General features: G+C 52.7%; 1 protein-coding gene and 1 long non-coding RNA gene across 2 annotated transcripts; both read right to left on the bottom strand.

Annotated features, from left to right (window-relative positions):
* Nucleotides 1–1,056: 1,056 nt before the first annotated feature.
* Nucleotides 1,057–19,371, bottom strand: LOC123998290 (band 4.1-like protein 4B). The gene is made up of 8 exons (XM_046303371.1): nucleotides 18,218–19,371; nucleotides 5,455–5,570; nucleotides 5,263–5,373; nucleotides 2,626–2,678; nucleotides 2,388–2,546; nucleotides 2,068–2,203; nucleotides 1,806–1,933; nucleotides 1,057–1,674 (listed from the first exon to the last, which is right to left on the bottom strand). Exons 2-8 carry the CDS (start codon nucleotides 5,464–5,466, stop codon nucleotides 1,611–1,613), a joined length of 663 nt encoding a protein of 220 aa, XP_046159327.1. The 5' UTR covers nucleotides 5,467–5,570; nucleotides 18,218–19,371; the 3' UTR covers nucleotides 1,057–1,610.
* A 375-nt stretch (nucleotides 19,372–19,746) lies between these two features.
* On the bottom strand, nucleotides 19,747–20,837 carry LOC123998292. The gene is made up of 4 exons (XR_006832251.1): nucleotides 20,450–20,837; nucleotides 20,286–20,319; nucleotides 20,025–20,119; nucleotides 19,747–19,758 (listed from the first exon to the last, which is right to left on the bottom strand). It is a non-coding gene; the product is annotated as an uncharacterized LOC123998292 (long non-coding RNA).
* Nucleotides 20,838–21,113: the final 276 nt, after the last annotated feature.

Genomic DNA, 21,113 nt, shown 5'->3' with positions numbered 1-21,113 from the left:
CGGGACTGCAGCTCTGCAGATTTTCACCTGGGAACAGTTACCAGCATGTAGCAGTTTCATCAGAGCAGATCAACATGACAATACAATAAGTCATGACAAATTGTTTGTGTCATAATTTAAACAGTTAGGGCTTTGATTGTGTAGCAGCAGTAACCTTACTACTTTAACATTCATCTTTCATCGTCACCTGTCCCTCTGTCAGTCTGCCTGTCTGTCTGCAGGGATATGTGATTCTCTCAGAACATGTTATTACAGGGTGTGTTATTACAGGGTGTGTAGTGTGGGAGCATGTTATTACAGGGTGTGTAGTGTGGGAGCATGTTATTACAGGTTGTGTAGTGTGGGAACATGTTATTACAGGGTGTGTAGTGTGGGAGCATGTTATTACAGGGTGTGTAGTGTGGGAACATGTTATTACAGGGTGTGTAGTGTGGGAGCATGTTATTACAGGGTGTGTAGTGTGGGAGCATGTTATTACAGGGTGTGTAGTGTGGGAGCATGTTATTACAGGGTGTGTAGTGTGGGAGCATGTTATTACAGGCTGTGTAGTGTGGGAGCACGTTGTTACAGGGTGTGTAGTGTGGGAGCACGTTATTACAGGGCGTATAGTGTGGGAGTATGTTATTACAGGGCGTGTAGTGTGGGAGCACGTTATTACAGGGTGTGTAGTGTGGGAGAACGTTATTACAGGGTGTGTAGTGTGGGAGTATGTTATTACAGGGAGTGTAGTGTGGGAGTATGTTATTACAGGGCGTGTAGTGTGGGAGTATGTTATTACAGGGCGTGTAGTGTGGGAGTATGTTATTACAGGGCGTGTAGTGTGGGAGTATGTTATTACAGGGCGTGTAGTGTGGGAACACGTTATTACAGGGTGTGTAGTGTGGGAGCATGTTATTACAGGGTGTGTAGTGTGGGAGCATGTTATTACAGGGTGTGTAGTGTGGGAGCATGTTATTACAGGTTGTGTAGTGTGGGAGCATGTTATTACAGGGTGTGTAGTGTGGGAGCATGTTATTACAGGGTGTGTAGTGTGGGAGCATGTTATTACAGGGTGTGTAGTGTGGGAGCATGTTATTACAGGGTGTGTAGTGTGGGAGCATGTTATTACAGGGTGTGTAGTGTGGGAGTATGTTATTACAGGGTGTGTAGTGTGGGAGCATGTTATTACAGGGTGTGTAGTGTGGGAGCATGTTATTACAGGGTGTGTAGTGTGGGAGCATGTTATTACAGGGTGTGTAGTGTGGGAGCATGTTATTACAGGGTGTGTAGTGTGGGAGCATGTTATTACAGGGTGTGTAGTGTGGGAGCATGTTATTACAGGGTGTGTAGTGTGGGAGCATGTTATTACAGGGTGTGTAGTGTGGGAGCATGTTATTACAGGGTGTGTAGTGTGGGAGCATGTTTTTACAGGGTGTAGTGTGGGTAGACATAAAAAATGTTCCTTTTAAAATAACACTTAAGCAAATTATTTTGTATGCAAATCTAGAAAGGTTGACTGCATTATGTACAGTAAATGCTGACTGCTGAGTGCAGCCAGTGGACGTGGGACTCCTGAAGGTCGTCTCACACCAGGTCCATGAGGCATCCATGATGTCATAGGGGTCACGGACTCAGAGCTCCGTCATCAGGAGAGCCCTGAGAATCTTCTCTCTGCCCAACCTCATCTCCTCCCCGCTAAATACAGACACACACACAGACAGGGACACACACACACAGATCATCATGAGGAATGTTACATGACTGGGATTTGTGTGTTAAGTGTGTCTGTAACCTGAGTGTGTGTGTGTAACCTGAATGGGTGTTACCTGTTGATGTGAGAGGAGAGGCAGGGTACCAGGGGAGGGATGGAGGTGTGGTAGAAGGAAGGGGAGAGGTGGGGAGAGTGAGAACGCTCACAGCATGGACTCCTCAGCTCCAGTATCGGCATGTCCATCTGCAACACACACAAAACAGTTTAGTTCACAATCCACTATTATCCTGGTATTTGCTTAGACAAGCTCTGATCCAAATGGACAAATGCTCTGCTATGAAAAGTGTGTGTTGTTGAGTGCTCTGGGGTATGATAACCTGTGTGTTTGTTTCCTGAGGGTATATGGAGGGTTGTGTCTGGTTGTCCAGTGAGTTGTTAGATCCACACTTCCCAGTGCTCCGGGAAGAGATCGCTGCAAGGGCCTCTGGGAGATTATCCTCGTCCTCATGGTTACTGAGGACCAATTACAGGACAGTGTTCAGCCACAGCATTCTAAATGTATCACATGAGTAGTGAATAACTAACATCATAGGTTTTTGTGTAGTGGCTAGGTTATGACAGTACTTTGAGTACAGGACACAGCTGTGAGCATCGTATGGAATCCCAGAGCAGGTTGTGAATACCCTGCCATACTTACAAGCTGAACTGTCTGACCAGTCTTTTCCTGCGGTTGGTGTTAGGGTTAGACTTGGCGGGTCTGTCTGTGGTTGAGTTGTGGTCAGGGCGGAGGGAGGTTTTCTCTGTGGTCAGACTGGAAGTGGCAGAGTCTCGAGAGTCCTGACTGGAGCTCTGATACCTGAGATACACACATACCATTATCATCCACCATCAAACACACACACTGGGAGGAGTATTGTATCACTGCTAGTACTGGCCTGTCATTGATCTCCTGACTACAGGTCTTCCCTCTGGGTGTCAGCGGAGCATCCTTCATCAAGAGAGGATGAAGAGGAGAGGACAGGAGGATGACAGAGGATGGGAGAAGAGGAGAGGACAGGAGGATGGCCGAAGAAGAGGATAGGAGGATGACAGAATAAGAGGAGAGGACAGGAGGATGACAGAAGGATGACAGAAGAAGAGGAGAGGACAGGAGGATGACAGAAGAAGGGGAGAGGATGACAACAGAGGAGAGGACAGGAGGATGACAGATGAAGAGGAGAGGACAGGAGGATGACAGAAGAAGAGGAGAGGACAGGAGGATGACAGAAGAAGAGGAGAGGAGGATGAGAGAAGAAGAGGAGAGGAGGATGAGAGAAGAGGAGAGGATAGGAGGATGACAGAAGAAGAGGAGAGGACAGGAGGATGACAGAAGAGAAGAGGAGGATGAGAGAGAAGAGAAGAGGTGGATGAGAGAGAAGAGAAGAGGTGGATGAGAGAAGAGGAGAGGACAGGAGGAGAAGAGGATGAGAGAGGATGTTAGTTTTTACATGGCTACTGCAAACACACACTCAATAGGGTCGGAACTTACTCTATAGACAGCCTTCATCACTAGGTGTCAGTACTCACTCTATAGACAGCCTCTGTTACTCACTAGGTGTCAGAACTCACTTTATAGACATCCTCTGTCATTCAATAGGGTCAGTACTCACTCTATAGACAGCCTCCATCACTAGGTGTCAGAACTCACTCTATAGACAGTCTCCATTACAAGGGGTCAGTACTCACTCTATAGACAGCCTCCATCACTTGGTGTCAGTACTCACTCTATAGACAGCCTCCGTCACGCACTAGGTGTCAGAACTCACTTTATAGACAGCCTCCGTCACTCACTAGGGGTCAGAACTCACTCTATAGACAGCCTCCGTCACTCACTAGGTGTCAGAACTCACTTTATAGACAGCCTCCATCACTTGGTGTCAGTACTCACTCTGTAGACAGTCTCCATTACTAGGGGTCAGTACTCACTCTATAAACAGGCTCCATCACTAGGTGTCAGAACTCACTCTATAGACAGCCTCTGTTACTCACTAGGTGTCAGAACTCACTTTATAGACAGCCTCTGTCATTCAATAGGGTCAGTACTCACTCTATAGACAGCCTCCATCACTAGGTGTCAGAACTCACTCTATAGACAGTCTCCATTACTAGGGGTCAGTACTCACTCTATAGACAGCCTCCATCACTAGGTGTCAGTACTCACTCTATAGACAGCCTCCATCACTAGGGGTCAGTACTCACTCTATAAACAGGCTCCATCACTAGGTGTCAGAACTCACTCTATAGACAGCCTCTGTTACTCACTAGGTGTCAGAACTCACTTTATAGACAGCCTCTGTCATTCAATAGGGTCAGTACTCACTCTATAGACAGCCTCCATCACTAGGTGTCAGTACTCACTCTATAGACAGCCTCCGTCACGCACTAGGTGTCAGAACTCACTCTATAGACAGCCTCCGTCACTCACTAGGTGTCAGAACTCACTCTATAGACAGCCTCCATCACTAGGTGTCAGTACTCACTCTATAGACAGCCTCCATCACTAGGTGTCAGTACTCACTCTATAGACAGCCTCCATCACTAGGTGTCAGTACTCACTCTATAGACAGCCTCCATCACTAGGTGTCAGTACTCACTCTATAGACAGCCTCCATCACTAGGTGTCAGAACTCACTCTATAGACAGCCTCCATCACTAGGGGTCAGTAATCACTCTATAGACAGCCTCCATCACTAGGTGTCAGTAATCACTCTATAGACAGCCTCCATCACTAGGTGTCAGTAATCACTCTATAGACAGCCTCCATCACTAGGTGTCAGTAATCACTCTATAGACAGCCTCCATCACTAGGTGTCAGTAATCACTCTATAGACAGCCTCCATCACTAGGTGTCAGTAATCACTCTATAGACAGCCTCCATCACTAGGTGTCAGTACTCACTCTATAAACAGGCTCCATCACTAGGTGTCAGAACTCACTCTATAGACAGCCTCCGTCACTCACTACGTGTCAACTCACTTTATAGATGTTTTGGGAATTTTTATCTATAATGACTAATTATGTATACATTTCAATCAGGATGTACTAATCAAAATACTATTATGCTACTGTACATGAATGAATTTTCTCTCTTGATCCCAGTATTGAATATAATGTAGTGAATGTGGTCAAGAGTTTAGAACAATATTGTTCCTTGGTACAAATTAATGAACTATATCTCCAGACTGTCTAGAATGCTTATCTACACTGACTGACCTTGGCTCTAGGCGAGGAGGGAAGGCTTGAGAGCTATAGAGCCTTTCTACCAGTGTCAAGAAGAGACGGAACATTTAGAAAACGCTGACGTCATTTTCAGTTTATAACCTGTGGTAAAATGTGTGTGTACTTAGTACTCTTTTGAATAAAGGCTGTTACTTGACTTTTAAGACCGGGCTCTGTCCATTCAAATAAAATAAGGGTCTTACAAATTCTTATGAATTGACAGAGTGTTTAATTGTAATTGGGAATTAAAACACAGGAATTAAATTCCTTCAACAATAGACAGCCTCCGTCACTCACTAGGGGTCAGTACTCACCCTAAAGACAGCCTCCATCTGAGCTTTGTAGATGTTACACTTGAGATGGTCTGGAGAGCTGCGGGGAGAGGAGGGCTGGAGAGACTTCTCAGACAACTGCTTCTCCTCTGCCTGAGAGATGAGAGAGAGGCAGAGTCTAAATGTGTAATAAAATAACTGCTTAAATATGTCTGACCTGGTGTGTAACCGTACCTTGTTGTCCATGTTGACATGTAGTGAAGGCCAGGGAGAGGTGTTGCTGTCTGTCTCCAGGGGGTTGTGCAGACAGAGATCCAACTCATCTACAGGACAGGGAGGGGCTCTGTGTTCTAAACACACACACAGTGTTAACATATAACCTGGATGCTGTGGTGTCAATAACCTGGATGCCGTGGTGTCTAACCTGGATGCCGTGGTGTCTAACCTGGCTGCCGTGGTGTCAATAACCTGGATGCCGTGGTGTCAATAACCTGGATGCTGTGGTGTCAATAACCTGGATGCCGTGGTGTCTAACCTGGCTGCCGTGGTGTCAATAACCTGGATGCCGTGGTGTCAATAACCTGGATGCCGTGGTGTCTAACCTGGCTGCCGTGGTGTCTAACCTGGCTGCCGTGGTGTCAATAACCTGGATGCCATGGTGTCTAACCTGGCTGCCGTGGTGTCTAACCTGGCTGCCGTGGTATGTGTAACCTGGCTGCCGTGGTGTCAATAACCTGGATGCCGTGGTGTCTAACCTGGCTGCCGTGGTGTCTAACCTGGCTGCCGTGGTATGTGTAACCTGGCTGCCGTGGTGTCAATAACCTGGATGCCGTGGTGTCTAACCTGGATGCCGTGGTGTCTAACCTGGCTGCCGTGGTATGTGTAACCTGGCTGCCGTGGTGTCAATAACCTGGATGCCGTGGTGTCTAACCTGGCTGCCGTGGTGTCTAACCTGGCTGCCGTGGTATGTGTAACCTGGCTGCCGTGGTGTCAATAACCTGGATGCCGTGGTGTCTAACCTGGCTGCCGTGGTGTCTAACCTGGCTGCCGTGGTATGTGTAACCTGGCTGCCGTGGTGTCAATAACCTGGATGCCGTGGTGTCTAACCTGGCTGCCGTGGCGTGTATAACCTGGCTGCCGAGGCGTGTGAAACCTGGCTGCCGTGGTGTGTATAACCTGGCCGACGCGGTGTGTATAACGTGGCGTGTATAACCTGGCTGCCGTGGTGTGTATTACCTAGCTGCCGTGGTGTGTGTAACCTGGCTGCCATTATGTGTGTAACCTGGCTGCCGTGGTGTGTGTAACCTGGATGCCGTGGTGTGTATATCCTGGTTGCCGTGGTGTGTATAACCTGGCTGCCGTGGTGTGTATAACCTGGCTGCCGTGGTGTGTGTAACCTGGATGCCGTGGTGTGTGTAACCTGGATGCCGTGGTGTGTATAACCTGGCTGCCGTGGCGTGTATAACCTGGTGTCTATAACCTGGCTGCCGTGGCGTTAATAACCTGGTGTCTATTACCTGGCTGCCTCTGGTGTCTATAACCTGGCTGCCTGTGGCGTGTATAACCTGGCTGCCGTGGCGTGTGTAACCTGGCTGCCGTGGTGCGTGTAACCTGGCTGCCGTGGTGCGTGTAACCTGGCTGCCGTGGTGTGTGTAACCTGGCTGTCGTGGTGTGTGTATTACCTGGCTTCCGTGGTGTGTGAAACCTGGCTGCCGTGGTGTGTGAAACCTGGCTGCCGTGGTGTGTGAAACCTGGCTGCCGTGGTGTGTATAACCTGGTGTCTATAATCTGGCTGCCGTGGTGTGTCTAACATGGCGTGTATAACCTGGCTGCCGTGGTGTGTATAACTTGGGTGCCGTGGTGTGTGTATTACCTAGCTGCCGTGGTGTGTGTAACCTGGCTGCCGTGATGTGTGTAACCTGGCTGCCGTGGTGTGTGTAACCTGGCTGCCGTGATGCGTGTAACCTGGCTGCCGTGATGCGTGTAACCTGGCTGCCGTGGTGCGTGTAACCTGGCTGCCGTGGTGCGTGTAACCTGGCTGCCGTGGTGCGTGTAACCTGGCTGCCGTGGTGCGTGTAACCTGGCTGCCGTGGTTTGTGTAACCTGGCTGCCGTGGTGCGTGTATTACCTGGCTGCCGTGGTGTGTGAAACCTGGCTGCCGTGGTGCGTGTAACCTGGCTGCCGTGGTGCGTGTAACCTGGCTGCCGTGGTGTGTGTAACCTGGCTGCCGTGGTGCGTGTATTACCTGGCTGCCGTGGTGTGTGAAACCTGGCTGCCGTGGTGTGTATAACCTGGCTGCCGCGGTGTGTATAACCTGGCTGCCGCGGTGTGTATAACGTGGTGTCTATAACCTGGCTGCCGTGGTGTGTCTAACATGGCGTGTATAACCTGGCTGCCGTGGTGTGTATAACTTGGCTGCCGTGGTGTGTGTATTACCTAGCTGCCGTGGTGTGTGTAACCTGGCTGCCGTGATGTGTGTAACCTGGATGCCGTGGTGTGTGTAACCTGGCTGCCGTGTTGTGTATAACCTGGCTGCCGTGGTGTGTAATACCTGGCTGCCGTGGCGTGTGTAACCTGGCTGCCGTGGCGTGTGTAACCTGGCTGCCGTGGTGTGTGTAACCTGGCTGCCGTGGTGTGTATAACCTGGCTGCGGTGGTGTGTATAACCTGGCTGCCGTGGCGTGTATAACCTGGCTGCCGTGGCGTGTATATCCTGTCTGCCGAGGCGTGTATAACCTGGCTGCCGTGGTGTGTATAACCTGGCTGCAGTGGTGTGTGTAACCTGGCTGCCGTGGTGTGTGAAACCCGGCTGCCGTGGTGTGTATAACCTGGCCGCCGTGGTGTGTATAACCTGGTGTGTATAACCTGGCTGCCGTGGTGTGTATAAACTGGCTGCCGTGGTGTGTGTAACCTGGCTGGTGTGTGTAACCTGGCTGCCGTGGTGTGTGTAACCTGGCTGCCGTGGTGTGTGTATTACCTGGCTGTCGTGGTGTGTGTATTACCTGGCTGCCGTGGTGTGTGTATTACCTGGCTGCCGTGGTGTGTGTATTACCTGGCTGCCGTGGTGTGTGAAACCTGGCTGCCGTGGTGTGTGAAACCTGGCTGCCGTGGTGTGTGAAACCTGGCTGCCGTGGTGTGTATAACCTGGTGTCTATAACCTGGCTGCCGTGGTGTGTCTAACATGGCGTGTATAACCTGGCTGCCGTGGTGTGTATAACTTGGGTGCCGTGGTGTGTGTATTACCTAGCTGCCGTGGTGTGTGTAACCTGGCTGCCGTGATGTGTGTAACCTGGCTGCCGTGGTGCGTGTAACCTGGCTGCCCGTGGTGTGTGTAACCTGGCTGCCGTGGTGTGTGTAACCTGGCTGCGGTGGTGTGTATAACCTGGCTGCCGTGGTGTGTATAACCTGGAGTGTATAACCTGGCTGCCGTGGTGTGTATAACCTGGAGTGTATAACCTGGCTGCCGTGGTGTGTATATCCTGGCTGCCGTGGTGTGTATAACCTGGCTGCCGTGGCGTGTATAACCTGGCTGCCGTGGCGTGTATAACCTGGCTGCCGTGGCGTGTATAACCTGGCTGCCGTGGTGTGTATAACTTGGGTGCCGCGGTGTGTGTATTACCTGGTTGCCGTGGTGTGTGTAACCTGGCTGCCGTGGCGTGTATAACCTGGCTGCCGAGGCGTGTGAAACCTGGCTGCCGTGGTGTGTATAACCTGGCCGACGCGGTGTGTATAACGTGGCTGCCGTGGTGTGTATTACCTAGCTGCCGTGGTGTGTGTAACCTGGCTGCCATTATGTGTGTAACCTGGCTGCCGTGGTGTGTGTATCCTGGCTGCCGTGGTGTGTATAACCTGGCTGCCGTGGTGTGTATAACCTGGATGCCGTGGTGTGTGTAACCTGGATGCCGTGGTGTGTGTAACCTGGATGCCGTGGTGTGTATAACCTGGCTGCCGTGGCGTGTATAACCTGGCTGCCGTGGTGTGAGTAACCTGGATGCCGTGGTGTGTATAACCTGGCTGCCGTGGCGTGTATAACCTGGTGTCTATAACCTGGCTGCCGTGGCGTTAATAACCTGGTGTCTATTACCTGGCTGCCTCTGGTGTCTATAACCTGGCTGCCTGTGGCGTGTATAACCTGGCTGCCATGGCGTGTGTAACCTGGCTGCCGTGGTGCGTGTAACCTGGCTGCCGTGGTGCGTGTAACCTGGCTGCCGTGGTGTGTGTAACCTGGCTGTCGTGGTGTGTGTATTACCTGGCTTCCGTGGTGTGTGAAACCTGGCTGCCGTGGTGTGTGAAACCTGGCTGCCGTGGTGTGTGAAACCTGGCTGCCGTGGTGTGTATAACCTGGTGTCTATAACCTGGCTGCCGTGGTGTGTCTAACATGGCGTGTATAACCTGGCTGCCGTGGTGTGTATAACTTGGGTGCCGTGGTGTGTGTATTACCTAGCTGCCGTGGTGTGTGTAACCTGGCTGCCGTGATGTGTGTAACCTGGCTGCCGTGGTGTGTGTAACCTGGCTGCCGTGATGCGTGTAACCTGGCTGCCGTGATGCGTGTAACCTGGCTGCCGTGGTGCGTGTAACCTGGCTGCCGTGGTGCGTGTAACCTGGCTGCCGTGGTGCGTGTAACCTGGCTGCCGTGGTGCGTGTAACCTGGCTGCCGTGGTTTGTGTAACCTGGCTGCCGTGGTGCGTGTATTACCTGGCTGCCGTGGTGCGTGAAACCTGGCTGCCGTGGTGCGTGTAACCTGGCTGCCGTGGTGCGTGTAACCTGGCTGCCGTGGTGCGTGTAACCTGGCTGCCGTGGTGCGTGTAACCTGGCTGCCGTGGTGCGTGTATTACCTGGCTGCCGTGGTGTGTGAAACCTGGCTGCCGTGGTGTGTATAACCTGGCTGCCGCGGTGTGTATAACCTGGCTGCCGCGGTGTGTATAACGTGGTGTCTATAACCTGGCTGCCGTGGTGTGTCTAACATGGCGTGTATAACCTGGCTGCCGTGGTGTGTATAACTTGGCTGCCGTGGTGTGTGTATTACCTAGCTGCCGTGGTGTGTGTAACCTGGCTGCCGTGATGTGTGTAACCTGGATGCCGTGGTGTGTGTAACCTGGCTGCCGTGGTGTGTGTAACCTGGCTGCCGTGTTGTGTATAACCTGGCTGCCGTGGTGTGTAATACCTGGCTGCCGTGGCGTGTGTAACCTGGCTGCCGTGGTGTGTGTAACCTGGCTGCCGTGGTGTGTGTAACCTGGCTGCCGTGGTGTGTATAACCTGGCTGCGGTGGTGTGTATAACCTGGCTGCCGTGGCGTGTATAACCTGGCTGCCGTGGCGTGTATATCCTGTCTGCCGAGGCGTGTATAACCTGGCTGCCGTGGTGTGTATAACCTGGCTGCAGTGGTGTGTGTAACCTGGCTGCCGTGGTGTGTGAAACCCGGCTGCCGTGGTGTGTATAACCTGGCCGCCGTGGTGTGTATAACCTGGTGTGTATAACCTGGCTGCCGTGGTGTGTATAAACTGGCTGCCGTGGTGTGTGTAACCTGGCTGCCGTGGTGTGTGTAACCTGGCTGCAGTGGTGTGTGTAACCTGGCTGCCGTGGTGTGTGTATTACCTGGCTGTCGTGGTGTGTGTATTACCTGGCTGCCGTGGTGTGTGTATTACCTGGCTGCCGTGGTGTGTGAAACCTGGCTGCCGTGGTGTGTGAAACCTGGCTGCCGTGGTGTGTGAAACCTGGCTGCCGTGGTGTGTATAACCTGGTGTCTATAACCTGGCTGCCGTGGTGTGTCTAACATGGCGTGTATAACCTGGCTGCCGTGGTGTGTATAACTTGGGTGCCGTGGTGTGTGTATTACCTAGCTGCCGTGGTGTGTGTAACCTGGCTGCCGTGATGTGTGTAACCTGGCTGCCGTGGTGCGTGTAACCTGGCTGCCCGTGGTGTGTGTAACCTGGCTGCCCGTGGTGTGTGTAACCTGGCTGCCCGTGGTGTGTGTAACCTGGCTGCGGTGGTGTGTATAACCTGGCTGCCGTGGTGTGTATAACCTGGAGTGTATAACCTGGCTGCCGTGGTGTGTATAACCTGGAGTGTATAACCTGGCTGCCGTGGTGTGTATATCCTGGCTGCCGTGGTGTGTATAACCTGGCTGCCGTGGCGTGTATAACCTGGCTGCCGTGGCGTGTATAACCTGGCTGCCGTGGTGTGTATAAACCTGGGTGCCGTGGTGTGTGTAACCTGGTTGCCGTGGTGTGTGTAACCTGGCTGCCGTGGCGTGTATAACCTGGCTGCCGAGGCGTGTGAAACCTGGCTGCCGTGGCGTGTGAAACCTGGCTGCCGTGGTGTGTATAACCTGGCCGACGCGGTGTGTATAACGTGGCTGCCGTGGTGTGTATTACCTAGCTGCCGTGGTGTGTGTAACCTGGCTGCCATTATGTGTGTAACCTGGCTGCCCGTGGTGTGTGTATCCTGGCTGCCGTGGTGTGTATAACCTGGCTGCCGTGGTGTGTATAACCTGGATGCCGTGGTGTGTGTAACCTGGATGCCGTGGTGTGTGTAACCTGGATGCCGTGGTGTGTATAACCTGGCTGCCGTGGCGTGTATAACCTGGCTGCCGTGGTGTGTATTACCTAGCTGCCGTGGTGTGTGTAACCTGGCTGCCATTATGTGTGTAACCTGGCTGCCGTGGTGTGTGTATCCTGGCTGCCGTGGTGTGTATAACCTGGCTGCCGTGGTGCGTGTAACCTGGCTGCCGTGGTGCATGTAACCTGGCTGCCGTGGTGTGTGTAACCTGGCTGCCGTGGCGTGTATTACCTGGCTGCCGTGGTGTGTGAAACCTGGCTGCCGTGGTGCGTGTAACCTGGCTGCCGTGGTGCGTATAACCTGGCTGCCGTGGTGCGTGTAACCTGGCTGCCGTGGTGTGTAACCTGGCTGCCATTATGCGTGTAACCTGGCTGCCGTGGTGTGTGAAACCTGGCTGCCGTGGTGTGTATAACCTGGCTGCCGCGGTGTGTATAACGTGGTGTCTATAACCTGGCTGCCGTGGTGTGTCTAACATGGCGTGTATAACCTGGCTGCCGTGGTGTGTATAACCTGGCTGCCGTGGTGTGTAATACCTGGCTGCCGTGGCGTGTGTAACCTGGCTGCCGTGGTGTGTGTAACCTGGCTGCCGTTGTGTGTAACCTGGCTGCCGTGGTGTGTGTAACCTGGCTGCCGTGGTGTGTATAACCTGGCTGCCGTGGCGTTTAACCTGGCTGCCGTGGTGTGTAATCCTGTCTGCCGTGGCGTGTATAACCTGGCTGCCGTGGTGTGTATAACCTGGCTGCAGTGGTGTGTGAAACCTGGCTGCCGTGGTGTGTGAACCCCGGCTGCCGTGGTGTGTATAACCTGGCTGCCGTGGTGTGTATAACCTGGTGTGTATAACCTGGCTGCCGTGGTGTGTATAAACTGGCTGCCGTGGTGTGTGTAACCTGGCTGCCGTGGTGTGTGTAACCTGGCTGCCGTGGTGTGTGTAACCTGGCTGCCGTGGTGTGTGTAACTTGGCTGCCGTGGTGTGTATAACCTGGCCGCCGTGGTGTGTATAACCTGGTGTGTATAACCTGGCTGCCGTGGTGTGTAAACCTGGCTGCCGTGGTGTGTGTAACCTGGCTGCCGTGGTGTGTGTAACCTGGCTGCCGTGGTGTGTGTAACCTGGCTGCCGTGGTGTGTGTAACCTGGCTGCCGTGGTGTGTGTAACCTGGCTGCCGTGGTGCGTGTAACCTGGCTGCCGTGGTGCGTGAAACCTGGCTGCCGTGGTGCGTGTAACCTGGCTGCCGTGGTGCGTGTAACCTGGCTGCCGTGGTGCGTGTAACCTGGCTGCCGTGGTGCGTGTAACCTGGCTGCCGTGGTGCGTGTAACCTGGCTGCCGTGGTGCGTGTAACCTGGCTGCCGTGGTGCGTGTAACCTGGCTGCCGTGGTGCGTGTAACCTGGCTGCCGTGGTGCGTGTAACCTGGCTGCCGTGGTGCGTGTATTACCTGGCTGCCATGGTGTGTGAAACCTGGCTGCCGTGGTGTGTGAAACCTGGCTGCCGTGGTGTGTGAAACCTGGCTGCCGTGGTGTGTATAACCTGGTGTCTATAACCTGGCTGCCGTGGTGTGTGTAACATGGCGTGTATAACCTGGCTGCCGTGGTGTGTATACCTGGCTGCCGTGGTGTGTGTAACCTAGCTGCCGTGGTGTGTGTAACCTGGCTGCCGTGATGTGTGTAACCTGGCTGCCGTGGTGCGTGTAACCTGGCTGCCCGTGGTGTGTGTAACCTGGCTGCCGTGGTGTGTGTAACCTGGCTGCGGTGGTGTGTATAACCTGGCTGCCGTGGTGTGTATAACCTGGAGTGTATAACCTGGCTGCCGTGGTGTGTATAACCTGGAGTGTATAACCTGGCTGCCGTGGTGTGTATATCCTGGCTGCCGTGGTGTGTATAACCTGGCTGCCGTGGCGTGTATAACCTGGCTGCCGTGGCGTGTATAACCTGGCTGCCGTGGCGTGTATAACCTGGCTGCCGTGGTGTGTATAACGTGGCTGCCGTGGTGTGTATTACCTAGCTGCCGTGGTGTGTGTAACCTGGCTGCCATTATGTGTGTAACCTGGCTGCCGTGGTGTGTGTATCCTGGCTGCCGTGGTGTGTATAACCTGGCTGCCGTGGTGTGTATAACCTGGATGCCGTGGTGTGTGTAACCTGGATGCCGTGGTGTGTGTAACCTGGATGCCGTGGTGTGTATAACCTGGCTGCCGTGGCGTGTATAACCTGGCTGCCGTGGTGTGTATTACCTAGCTGCCGTGGTGTGTGTAACCTGGCTGCCATTATGTGTGTAACCTGGCTGCCGTGGTGTGTGTATCCTGGCTGCCGTGGTGTGTATAACCTGGCTGCCGTGGTGCGTGTAACCTGGCTGCCGTGGTGCGTGTAACCTGGCTGCCATGGTGTGTGTAACCTGGCTGCCGTGGTGCGTGTATTACCTGGCTGCCGTGGTGTGTGAAACCTGGCTGCCGTGGTGCGTGTAACCTGGCTGCCGTGGTGCGTGTAACCTGGCTGCCGTGGTGCGTGTAACCTGGCTGCCGTGGTGCGTGTAACCTGGCTGCCGTGGTGCGTGTATTACCTGGCTGCCGTGGTGTGTGAAACCTGGCTGCCGTGGTGTGTATAACCTGGCTGCCGCGGTGTGTATAACGTGGTGTCTATAACCTGGCTGCCGTGGTGTGTCTAACATGGCGTGTATAACCTGGCTGCCGTGGTGTGTATAACCTGGCTGCCGTGGTGTGTAATACCTGGCTGCCGTGGCGTGTGTAACCTGGCTGCCGTGGTGTGTGTAACCTGGCTGCCGTGGTGTGTGTAACCTGGCTGCCGTGGTGTGTGTAACCTGGCTGCGGTGGTGTGTATAACCTGGCTGCCGTGGCGTTTATAACCTGGCTGCCGTGGTGTGTGTAACCTGGCTGCCGTGGTGTGTGTAACCTGGCTGCCGTGGTGTGTGTAACCTGGCTGCAGTGGTGTGTGTAACCTGGCTGCCGTGGTGTGTGAAACCCGGCTGCCGTGGTGTGTATAACCTGGCCGCCGTGGTGTGTATAACCTGGTGTGTATAACCTGGCTGCCGTGGTGTGTATAAACTGGCTGCCGTGGTGTGTGTAACCTGGCTGCCGTGGTGTGTGTAACCTGGCTGCGGTGGTGTGTATAACCTGGCTGCCGTGGTGTGTGTAACCTGGCTGCCGTGGTGTGTATAACCCGGCCGCCGTGGTGTGTATAACCTGGCCGCCGTGGTGTGTATAACCTGGTGTGTATAACCTGGCTGCCGTGGTGTGTGTAAACTGGCTGCCGTGGTGTGTGTAACCTGGCTGCCGTGGTGTGTGTAACCTGGCTGCCGTGGTGTGTGTAACCTGGCTGCCGTGGTGTGTGAAACCTGGCTGCCGTGGTGCGTGAAACCTGGCTGCCGTGGTGCGTGTAACCTGGCTGCCGTGGTGCGTGTAACCTGGCTGCCGTGGTGCGTGTAACCTGGCTGCCGTGGTGCGTGTAACCTGGCTGCCGTGGTGCGTGTAACCTGGCTGCCGTGGTGCGTGTAACCTGGCTGCCGTGGTGCGTGTAACCTGGCTGCCGTGGTGCGTGTAACCTGGCTGCCGTGGTGCGTGTATTACCTGGCTGCCGTGGTGCGTGTATTACCTGGCTGCCGTGGTGCGTGTAACCTGGCTGCCGTGGTGCGTGTAACCTGGCTGCCGTGGTGCGTGTAACCTGGCTGCCGTGGTGCGTGTAACCTGGCTGCCGTGGTGCGTGTAACCTGGCTGCCGTGGTGCGTGTATTACCTGGCTGCCGTGGTGTGTGAAACCTGGCTGCCGTGGTGTGTGAAACCTGGCTGCCGTGGTGTGTATAACCTGGCTGCCGTGGTGTGTATAACCTGGCTGCCGCGGTGTGTATAACGTGGTGTCTATAACCTGGCTGCCGTGGTGTGTCTAACATGGCGTGTATAACCTGGCTGCCGTGGTGTGTATAACTTGGGTGCCGTGGTGTGTGTATTACCTAGCTGCCGTGGTGTGTGTAACCTGGCTGCCGTGATGTGTGTAACCTGGATGCCGTGGTGTGTGTAACCTGGATGCCGTGGTGTGTGTAACCTGGATGCCGTGGTGTGTGTAACCTGGCTGCCGTGGTGTGTGTAACCTGGCTGCCGTGGTGTGTAATACCTGGCTGCCGTGGCGTGTGTAACCTGGCTGCCGTGGTGTGTGTAACCTGGCTGCCGTGGTGTGTGTAACCTGGCTGCCGTGGCGTGTATAACCTGGCTGCCGTGGCGTGTATAACCTGGCTGCCGTGGCGTGTATAACCTGGCTGCCGTGGCGTGTATATCCTGTCTGCCGAGGCGTGTATATCCTGTCTGCCGAGGCGTGTATAACCTGGCTGCCGTGGTGTGTATAACCTGGCTGCAGTGGTGTGTGTAACCTGGCTGCCGTGGTGTGTATAACCTGGCCGCCGTGGTGTGTATAAACTGGCTGCCGTGGTGTGTGTAACCTGGCTGCCGTGGTGTGTGTAACCTGGCTGCGGTGGTGTGTATAACCTGGGTGCCGCGGTGTGTGTATTACCTGGTTGCCGTGGTGTGTGTAACCTGGCTGCCGTGGCGTGTATAACCTGGCTGCCGAGGCGTGTGAAACCTGGCTGCCGTGGTGTATAACCTGGCTGCCGAGGTGTGTATAACGTGGCGAAACCTGGCTGCCGTGGTGTGTGTAACCTGGCTGCCGTGGTGTGTGTAACCTGGCTGACGTGGTGTGTGAAACCTGGCTGCCGTGGTGTGTGAAACCTGGCTGCCGTGGTGTGTGAAACCCGGCTGCCGTGGTGTGTATAACCTGGCCGCCGTGGTGTGTATAACCTGGTGTCTATAACCTGGCTGCCGTGGTGTGTATAAACTGGCTGCCGTGGTGTGTATAACCTGGCTGCCGAGGAGTGTATAACCGGGCCGCCGTGGTGTGTATAACCTGGTTGCCATTATGTGTGTAACCTGGCTGCCGTGGTGTGTGTATTACCTGGCTGCCGTGGTGTGTGTAACCTGGCTGCCGTGGCGTGTGTAACCTGGCTGCCGTGGCGTGTGTAACCTGGCTGCCGTGGTGTGTATAACCTGGCTGCCGAGGAGTGTATAACCGGGCTGCCATGGTGTGTATAACCTGGTTGCCATTATGTGTGTAACCTGGCTGCCGTGGTGTGTGTATTACCTGGCTGCCGTGGTGTGTGTAACCTGGCTGCCGTGGCGTGTGTAACCTGGCTGCCGTGGCGTGTGTAACCTGGCTGCCGTGGCGTGTATAACCTGGCTGCCGAGGCGTGTGAAACCTGGCTGCCGTGGTGTGTATAACCTGGCCGACGCGGTGTGTATAACGTGGTGTCTATAACCTGGCTGCCGTGGTGTGTATAACCTGGCTGCCGTGGCGTGTATAACCTGGCTGCCGTGGCGTGTATAAACTGGCCGACGTGGCGTGTGTAAACTGGCCGCCGTGGCGTGTGTAAACTGGCCGCCGTGGCGTGTGTAAACTGGCCGCCGTGGCGTGTATAAACTGGTGCCGTGGCGTGTATAACCTGGCCGCCGAGGTGTGTCTAACCTGGCTGCTGTGGCGTGTATAACCTGGCTGCCGAGGCATGTGAAACCTGGCTGCCCGTGGTGTGTATAACCTGGCTGCCCGTGGTGTGTATAACCTGCCTGCCTGTGGTGTGTATAACCTGCCTGCCCGTGGTGAGTATAAAATGGCTGCCCGTGGTGTGTATAACCTGCCTGCCTGTGGTGTCTATAACTTGGCGTGTATAACCTGGCTGCCCGTGGTGTGTATAAAATGGCTGCCCGTGGTGTGTATAACCTGGCTGCCCGTGGTGTGTATAACCTGGCTGCCCGTGGTGTGTATAACCTGGCTGCCCGTGGTGTGTATAACCTGGCTGCCCGTGGTGTGTATAACCTGGCTGCCCGTGGTGTGTATAACCTGGCTGCCTGTGGAGTGTATAACCTGGCTGCCGTGGTGTCTATAACCTGGCTGCCCGTGGTGTGTATAACCTGGCTGCCCGTGGTGTGTATAACCTGGCTGCCCGTGGTGTGTATAAAATGGCTGCCCGTGGTGTGTATAACCTGGCTGCCCGTGGTGTGTATAACCTGGCTGCCCGTGGTGTGTATAACCTGGCTGCCCGTGGTGTGTATAACCTGGCTGCCCGTGGTGTGTATAACCTGGCTGCCCGTGGTGTGTATAACCTGGCTGCCCGTGGTGTGTATAACCTGGCTGCCCGTGGTGTGTATAACCTGGCTGCCCGTGGTGTGTATAACCTGGCTGCCCATGGTATGTATAAAATGGCTGCCCATGGTGTGTATAACCTGGCTGCCCATGGTGTGTATAACCTGGCTGCCCATGGTGTGTATAACCTGGCTGTCCATGGTGTGTATAACCTGGCTGCCTGTGGAGTGTATACCCGTGTGTGTATAACCTGGCTGCCCATGGTGTGTATAACCTGGCTGCCTGTGGAGTGTATACCCGTGTGTGTATACTCACTGTTCTTGCTGTGTGTGTGACAGTAAGTCTCCTGGCTGTTGTCGTAGTGTGTGTGTCTGCGGTGGCAATGGTGTATGCTTCCAGAGTACGGCGTCTCGTTCTCCTCAACACTGAACTGCTGCTCCCCTCCCAGGTCAGGACCACGCCGAAGGAAACTGGGGACAGCACATCACACTCAAACACACAGTCCAGAAACCCAGAACCAGACCAGCACCCTGTTCCACCTTCTTTAACCACATTTGATAACTTTCTATGAACCCGTCTTCCCCAATTAAGGTACATTCAGCCACCTGTGCTTTGGTAGTCTGTGTGTGTGTGTGTGTATAGCACATCATTTTAACAGTCATTCAGTGTGTGTGTACACGTGTACATTATTCAACTTCAGTGAAGGAGTTTAAGGAGTGTTTATTCAACAAGGCTGTAGCAACCGATCTAAGGCTGGTTGTGATAAGAGTAACAATTTTAAGGCAACAGGAAGTAATGTTGAGCATGGAGAGGATGTAAACACAATCAGCATTAACACAGGTAAACAAGGCCATCAGAGCCATTCTATGTATCTATGGGGGTTGATTCAGCTGAGTCAGAACCCCTCACACACAACATTCATGCCTCTGAAGAATAAAGGCAGAAATGCAGCGATAGACGCAAGACTTCCATAACATGACATTGTAATGTATATATTGTAATGTATATATTGCTGATACGAATTTAACGAGAACATTTTCCTTCATCGTTTAGCTGAGATTTCCAAAGTAGCTATATTCCCCTACAGATGTAATGTAGAACCATGTGATCCCTAGTTAAAGCAGTTAATGATGACACAGACTACTTCACACACACTCAAATGATTGGCATCTTACATTCAAACAGTGAATCCTGAGCTAGGATAACTTTTGAAAACAAATTATTTGGCTTGCTCTAAAAGGATTTGGCTAAAAGCAAATCTACCTGCTAACTGGGCAGAAAATTAATGTTGCGGTATGATTGTTTTGTAAAGCATAAACGGAATTTCAATCTTACCCAGTTACATTTGAGGACTTTGCAGCATTCAGCCACTAAAGTATCAACAACAATTGCATGAACTAACAAGGTACTGAACATCAAACATCATGGTCCAACCCACTCAGAGAGAGATCTCTGTGTTTAAAGTCTCTCTCTTTCTGTTAGGAGTCTCTTTCTGTCTCCACAGCATGGTGGTGATCTGATGGAGAAGACACATGGTAGACAAGGCTGGTGTGTAATGATGGTGATGAGGAGGAGGAGGATGTATTTTGGTCCATGAGTCCACAACCAGAGTGTTTCTCTGTCTCTCTCCATCTTTATTCCAGTTGTCTCGTATGCATGTGTGTATGTATGTGTTAGAGTTTAGATTTAGATGTGGGTTTGGGACAGGGCTGTAGAGGTTAGGGTGGAGGGGTCAGAGTGCAGTCATGACCTTGTCTCTGTACACCACACTGATGGATCCTGGGAAAGACCCGCTGGACCTCTCTGGTACTGACCGATGACTGGGCTCTTGACTCACTGCTACTGCAGCAGGCGCTCTGGACATGGGAAATGACACACACGGTACACATACACGGTAAGCATACACACACGCACACACACACAGCCTGTCTAAATGATGCAACACATGAATGATGTAACAGTGATATGACGTGAAAGAGACATTCAAAAAGAAAAGGATAGCGGAGATACCCAAAAGAGAGAGAGAGAGCACCTCTGGAATGTGAACCCTGGGGGCTAGGGGGACTCACTATACACCAGTAAGAAGACACCCGTCTTACCTATGTCTGTCTGTCTGTCTCACCTGTGCGGGGATGTGTGTCCCGAGTGTTGTAGGTAGATGGGGGGTGTGAGGGCTGGGTGCCAAGGCTCGTGGGCTATAGGGATGTTACGCTGGTACTGAACAGAGATAGATGGAGAAAAAGACTGAGAAAATAATATTCAGTTGAATACTGCAGGTGCATTGCCATGGTAATCAGTCACAAAGGTATCCACTGACGTTTTCCTTTTAACCTTCATATCCATGAGGAACCATTGTGTGTGTGTGTGTGTGTGTGTGTCTTACTGGGTGTAGACTAGGTTCAGGGCTGGTGTGGGAGCTGAAACAGAACAATATAACTGCTCAATAAGATCACTAACCGAAACATATCTTCAATTTACATACAGATCATTAATCGAAACATATGTAATTTCCATACATTGTTATAAAATGTACATCTTGCTCATTACCATAGTGCTCTTTAACATGAATAGAGGCGAAACATTCAACTCCTCCAGAAAGGACTCGCACCACTGGACTTTCTCCACTTGTGTTACAGCCGGAATTAGAAAATGGATTAAATATGCTCACCGGCCTACATAAAACATCTCATAATGTCCAAGTGGAATTATGTTTTCAGAAATGTTTACAAATGAATTACAAATCAAAAGCTGCAATGTCTTGAGTCAATAAGTATTCAACCCCTTAGTTTAGGCAGCAAGCCAAAATAAATTCAGAAGTAAAAATGTGCTTAACATGTAAAAATAAGTTGCATGGACTCACTGTGTGTGAAATAATATATTTTTTTAATGACTACCTCATCTCTGTACCCCACACATACAGAGAATTGTAAGGTCCCTCAGTAGAGCAGTGAATTTCAAACAGATTCAACCACAAAGACCAGGGAGGTTTTACAATGCGGGTATGCTTGTAATTGTTAAGGACTGGGGAGTTTCAGGAAAAATAAGAAAATGTGAAGTAGCTAAGCACAGGAAAAATCCTAGAAGGAAAACCTGGTCAGTCTGCTTTCCACCAAACACTGGGAGATGAATTCACCTTTCAGCAGGACAATGACCTAAAACCAAATCTATACTGGAGTTGTTTACCAAGACAGTGAATGTTCCTGAGTGGCCG

Source organism: Oncorhynchus gorbuscha, linkage group LG15 (genome assembly GCF_021184085.1).
Source record: "Oncorhynchus gorbuscha isolate QuinsamMale2020 ecotype Even-year linkage group LG15, OgorEven_v1.0, whole genome shotgun sequence".
Lineage (NCBI taxonomy): Eukaryota > Metazoa > Chordata > Actinopteri > Salmoniformes > Salmonidae > Oncorhynchus > Oncorhynchus gorbuscha.
Note: the sequence above shows the minus strand (reverse complement) of the source record. Positions and strands in the feature narration are given on the sequence as shown.

Excerpts from the sequence above, each read along its gene's own strand:
- LOC123998290 (XM_046303371.1), bottom strand. Across the intron at positions 2,547-2,625 it reads AGTCAGGAGATCAATGACAG|GTATCAGAGCTCCAGTCAGG; the intron begins GCCAGTACTAGC and ends TGTGTATCTCAG. Across the intron at positions 2,204-2,387 it reads CTGGTCAGACAGTTCAGCTT|TAACCATGAGGACGAGGATA; the intron begins GTAAGTATGGCA and ends ATTGGTCCTCAG.